Raw genomic sequence first — 6488 nt, forward strand, 5'->3', positions numbered from 1 at the left:
ACATATATATTTTTTCTAGCAGCGGATTATCCGCACTGAGGTCTATATTTATAGACAGCGTATCTGGTGTTCGCTGCCCAGCGCATGTTACGGCTCTTTGGAGATTGCGTCCTTTGATCACCAAATTATCACTTTTAATTTTGAGTAGTTGAGCCTGCGTGTTGATATTAATAATATTGTTAACCAAATTATTGATGTTCTCCATTTTTTTTGCTCTTCTTTTATAGACACGATAATTGACTGAACTGACAGAATAGCGTTTAAGAGACTGATGGACCGCGGGGATGAGCGAGAATTTATACTAAAGATGTACGTGACAATATGACATCATTTTAAAAGAGAACGCAGCATCACATTTTCAAAGTTCAGTGTCACCATGCAAAAGTGCAATGCCTCAGTTAAAGATTTATATCTTAGTCAAAAAAGTATACCTCAGCTAAAAAAGTATACGAGAAGACATCGCGCTCAAACGACTCCATAAAGAAACTTCAGCATTTTTAATCCATTGTAGCATTTGAAGCGCAATTATACGTATATTAAACAGCTATTGAAAAGCTATTGAACAGCTATCGAACGGCTACCGAATAGCTATCGAACAGCTATCGGTACACTGTAAACAGCTATTGAACAGCTATCGAACGGCTATCGAATAGCTATCGGTACACTGTAAACAGCTATTGAACAGCCATCGAACAGCTATCGAACAGCTATCGGTACACTGTAAACAGCTATTAAACAGTTATCGAACGGCTATCAAACTGCTATAAACAGCTATTGAACAGCTATCGAACAGCTATCAGATAGCTATTGAACTGCTATAAACAGCTATCAGACAGATATCGGTCAATATTAAATAGCTATCGGTCTACTTTCGATATATTGATCTATTTATATTTATCTACTTATATCTATTATATGGGTAATAAGGGTAACGGAAATAAAACGTATTAATGTGAAACGCATTTATTAAAAAAATCTTACAATTATTCCTGGTGTTGCGACCACCAGTTGAATATTTTAAATACATTTTGCAAAGCACAATTCTTAGCGTGTCTTCTACACCGTATCGTATTACAAGCATCTATATTACGTAGGGATTCTACATCTTCGTAATGCGCATCTAGAGTTTCAACGATTGCATTATCGCAATCGAGAATTTCGGATAGCCATTTCCGTTTTTCAAGTCCTTTTACATATATGAGAACTTCATCGTCTTCTATTACAGCCTCTGTGATTAGACGTTTCGCCATGCTGTACGAGACCATCCTGTCTTCCCATCGCAATCCATGGTGATAAGCACTCAACCAGGAAGCGCAAGATTTGTCGGATCTTGTCAGTAAATTCCATGGCATAGGACATGAAAAAATGTAGTGTGTGATAACAGTTCCTCTTCTCAGCACCGCTACTTCCTTGACGATAAATTTCTTGTCTACGACGAATCCTTGTAGATCCACAAACGTTGGTATGATCATGACGAGCATTTATTCGAAACTGCACTCATATCAGTGCTAATCTCTCTTAAATTGAAGATAATTGCTGACGGTGCGATTTACATAATCTTGCGCACTACGTTGGACAGCGGGCAGTATTCGATAACACGATCGTGTATGATGAGGCAATAGGCGGTGGTATTGGCGGGTACATTCTCCTTGCAGTCAAATTCTATTCGTACATCCACGGTAGCGCTCTTGACGGATTCGTTTTGTCGCGAGCAGTCAATAACCGCAAACGGTCCTTGCTCGACAAACGAGAGTACATTGAGCAGCGTTTCGAAGCAGTCAATTCTGTAATATGCCTTACGAAAACGCGCGTACATATCAAACAGGAGAGCGTATCTCTTTTGGTCGAAATCGAGATTCAAATCACCGTACGGATAAAACTCTGAATTGAGATAAAGCTTCACATTACTCAATTTACAATCGTCAAACACGCTTGCATCTTGAGACATGATATTCTTTCGACCGGTCTGAAGAGCAAAGATAACGTAACGTGGCTTCTCGAGTTGAGTCGCCGTTTTGACAGCCCATGTATGCTTCGTCGTACTCTGTAACAGAGGATACTCGTACAGATCCCATGAGCGAAAACTCATACTGAGATAACGACCGCTTTCCAATGCTCGCAGCATTGATAGTTTAGTGATCTCGTTTAGCATAACATGAGGCATCCGCCATTGCACTTTGATCAGTTCAACCTCCGGCTCCGTCGCTGAATTTCCCAGTATACAATTGTTATCGTTGCGCGCTCGTATCCAAATCAATTCATGGCGAGCGTTAAAAATCACGTTTGTAATCCTCGCAAAAGCCCAACAGCATATTGAGCGGTACGCAAAAGTTAAAGTAACCTTCCGTTATGTCGGATCTAGAATCCCATCCAGCGTTCAGCGCAATCAAACACTTGTCATACGTCAACGATACATAATTCTTGAGGGTACTGGTAATCCCAACGTTTCTGTTGCGATCAATCTTCACACTGTTGAGTTCATACCGAATTTCATCAAACATGAACGCTATGCAATTATTTCCAAGCGTTGTTGGTGTCTCATCATCCTTCTTCACGGTCAATCTTCCTTTAATGTAGAGAAAATTTTCGCATGGCAACGTGTATAAATCCTGCTGCTGTATGGGTATTCGTATCTCGTCGCTATGTCCAAACGTTGTATTGGCGTATGGGTTGTACGTATGAAATTCAAACTTGACGATGCGATCGTCAAAGATCGGCTCACCGACAATGTTCAAGATATCAGCCATTTCGTACGATAAAACCCAACGACTTTAAAAATGCAACGTTGGACGCACTGAGTCTTTTTCTAGATGAAATCTCTCCGTTAAAATCTCTCGTCTGTTTCGGTTGTTCATTCAGCACAAGCATCTCACGTTAGCGCCGTCGTCTTCGTACATGCAATCTAACGGTAATCTCCTCTCCACGAAAATCGAGTAATCGACCGTCTTGATCCACTACGCGAATCGTAAGATCCGTAATGCTCCGTACGACGATCGGAAGGTAAATGATCTGCGTCGGCCTTTCCGATATCTTATATCTTGGTGGGACAATCGGTGAAAAATCGTGTATCGTGTGCACACACTTGTTGCTGTACGCACCCGCGGTCACGTTGCACTCGATACGAATAATGTTTACGTTGATGATATTTATCGGCACGTCCGATTCATGCCACTGTTGTGGTTCGAGCACGCGATTCGATGAAGAACCCAACAGCGGTCCAATATTGTAGGTTTGGTGAAATTTATCGAATAGATGCATTTGATCTCACTCTTCATCGTATTGTTATTGGCGCGAATCACCAGCGGAATCTCTTCGTCCTCCTTACTCTTTACACCACGAGAACGTAAAATTTCACGCTTTAAATACCGTTCTATATCGCGCAGTTCGTATGATCCTTCGGGAATCACAATTTCCTCATTGTCGAAATAAAACTTGTTGTTTGTTGAATTTACATTCGGTAGAGTATAATACGTTTCAAAGTCAGTTAGACCGAGCTCGTAATCGCCATCGCTCAAATCTACCGCCGGAAAATAGCTCACGGCTAGAACACTACTTTTGCCCGTCAGCGTAAACGTCAGCGACATGTTTGAACGAATACTGAGTTAAACCGCGCAATGTCAGTCTTTAAATTGTTTATCACTCGTCCGTAGAAACTGTAGACACAACTGTCCGCAATTGCTCTGATTGTAACGTTGATAAGGCATGCGATTGTACTGGATTATACAGTTTGTTAGATATCGCTCGAGTTCCTTCGGTGGCCGGAGGTTACCAAAACTGTCGAAATATATGACACGATTTCCCCTTTTCGCGTACGCTACCCAATGCGTACCGGGTCTCTCTGCGTTGTCTAGATTCACGATACCGCTCTCGTTTCGATGTACTCCTTCCACCGGTAATGTCTTACGCATAAAGATACCTCTGAAATACGGAATGCGCATACGTTTTGCAAGTTGTAGCAGTTGCACGTTGGTAGTTACACCTGTTGGTATTTTTGACGTCTCATCGACGTTTTTTTTTTCTCTTTACTACTCCCCGTCCACTCTTGTAGGGAGCGAGATAAACACCGTGACCTTCCATGACGCGATTATGACGTTGCATTTCTTCCAGCTGACGCTCCGCTGCTCTGCTATCATTTACAGCCTTGGCGACTCCCGCCGCTCCACCGACCAACGACCCGAGGACGCCCAGCAGCGGAAGAACAGGCAGGATACCGCCGCGTTTCGCTATCGGAAGTATCCTCTTACTCTTTCGCTTCTTTGTTTTCAAGCCCATACCCATCTTTGTTTTAGCCTTCATAGCCGCCCAAACAGCTGTAGCGGCGGGTCTCTCTGTGAGAGACGAATCTCTCGCGGTAATGCGTTTCCGCGCCTTTTCAGCGAGTATATTATTAGCCGCGTGCCGTTCAGTGAAATGAACCGTTGTTGTGCGATATATCGTGTTCGCGACACGCCGTGTCCAATGGGTTAATACCTCTGTCGCCTCTAGCTAATCGTTTTTCCAAACGCGTCCCCGGTCCACAAAACTGGTAACCGGGAATGTGCAGTTCTAAAGGAAGCGCGTTTATTGCTTTATTTAACAAACCTCTGCCTCTCGACGGCATTCGCTACAATTCTTTATCAACGGCGCTGGACCGTCGATATGCGTTTGATGACTCGGCAAATTGTAATGCTTCAGACACCGACGGTGTCGTTGTACCTCCGAATCGGCTCGTATATACTCAGATAGTCTATCCCGCAGAAGATCTATACAATTCTCAAACTCTCGCAGTAAAACAATTTTCGGTGTATATTCCAATTCTTTGGAGGTTAAATCATTCGACACGATAAGAAACATTTTGATTACTGAGCAATTACGCTCCACGTAGCTCTATAAATAGGCTCGCTCGCGACATCTTTTCCAGTTTCTTGTGTAACGTGAAAATATGCGGTTCGTGCACCAGTCGCAGTCTATCAAAGTGACGAATCTCGACGGTAAAGTGCAAACCAATAAAGAGATGCGCAAGCATGGCAAGATGCTGCCGAGTTCTATTCGCGCAATCATTTGCGGCCCGTCGAATTGCGGCAAGACGAATGTACTGATAAGTTTGTTGGAGAGCCCGAACGGTGTACGCTTCGAAAACGTATACGTTTATTCGAAATCTCTGCAACAACCAAAGTATCGATATCTCGAAAATTTATTAGCACCGATCGAAGAAATAAACTATTTTACATTCTCCAATAACAGCGAGATCATTCCACCGAGCGAGGCGCTTCCGAATTCAATCTTTATCTTTGATGACGTGGCATGCGACAAGCATGACGCGATAAGGGAGTACTTTGTAATGGGTCGCCACGTGAACGTTGACTGCTTCTATCTCTGTCAGACTTACGCAAAGATACCGAAGCATCTTATACGTGACAATGCAAATCTGTTGATTCTGTTTAAGCAGGATGGAACCAACCTGAAACGCGTGTACAACGATCATGTCAATACCGACATGCTATACGAAGATTTCTGCGATTTGTGTCGTAAATGTTGGCAGCAAAAGTATGGATTTCTCGTAATTGATAAGCTCAGTGCGTTTGCTAACGGACGATACAGAAAAGGATTTAATGACTTTGCGGTACCGTGAAGCGATCAGTTGTCATCGATACGCTGACTGTGCAACATGGACAGCAACAAAGATCATGAGAAGATAGCCATGGATATTGCGAAAACGAGCGATTCAATTCGTAAAAAGTATCGCGCTTTGAAGACTGGTAAAATAGAGAAGGAGATCGCGTTGGAGAGACACTTTAAACCTATTACCGAACCGTTAAAACAAATTGTTGAAAACACTGTTGTATCGTCCAAGGATCCTATCAACATTGAAACATTCTTTTCGGAGAAAGACGAGGAACCGAAACCGAAGCGAAAACGACTGAACAATTCGTACGATAGTCCTATACAGGCTTCCACACCTGTGAAATCAGCGTTGAATAGATCGAAAACTGTACCATCCACTTTGAACGATATGTCTGAAATAACAGGATCGCGTGAGTTATCGTACGACCACGCTCCATCCGTCGAAGAAGTATTCGAGATTGCCAATGAACCGCTCGTAACATCCATCCGACATCTGCTTCAAGCATCCGAGGGGCAAGAAAAACTGCATGCAAACTATGGTCCTTTAGGACAGAAATATCTGAAAGCGGTCTTGAGCGGTAAGAAAGCCGTCAACATAGACGTCGTGTATGGAGTCTACTTTAGCGACGAGGGAACGATGCTCGGTAACAAACATATCACCTTGTTGTACCTCTCGGTGTAACAAGATATTATTTTGGGATTCGATCCGCTCAAAGGGTTGGAACCCACGAGGAAAGACGAGGATAGTAAAAAGGTCGTCGAACAAACACTCACTTCACCACACTTCTATTTAAAATAACCCTTTTTATTTAACAATTTGATAGTTGATTACAAATGTTGTACCCCTTTATTCATATAATTATTTATTACTAAAGATTACAATG

At 42.6% G+C, this 6488-nt stretch overlaps 1 protein-coding gene across 1 annotated transcript; it reads right to left on the reverse strand.

Moving 5' to 3' along the window:
* Positions 1–1549: 1549 nt before the first annotated feature.
* Positions 1550–2164, reverse strand: LOC108782691 (uncharacterized). The gene has a single exon (XM_018551018.1). The coding sequence runs from the start codon at positions 2162–2164 to the stop codon at positions 1550–1552; it is 615 nt and encodes a 204-aa protein (XP_018406520.1).
* Positions 2165–6488: the final 4324 nt, after the last annotated feature.

The sequence above is a fragment of the Cyphomyrmex costatus genome, unplaced genomic scaffold (assembly GCF_001594065.2).
Source record: "Cyphomyrmex costatus isolate MS0001 unplaced genomic scaffold, Ccosl1.0 scaffold133, whole genome shotgun sequence".
Classification (NCBI taxonomy): Eukaryota; Metazoa; Arthropoda; class Insecta; order Hymenoptera; family Formicidae; genus Cyphomyrmex; species Cyphomyrmex costatus.

Coding starts and splice junctions, on each gene's coding strand:
- LOC108782691 (XM_018551018.1), bottom strand. CDS start 2,164: ATGCCTCATGTTATGCTAAACGAGATCACTAAACTATCAATGCTGCGA.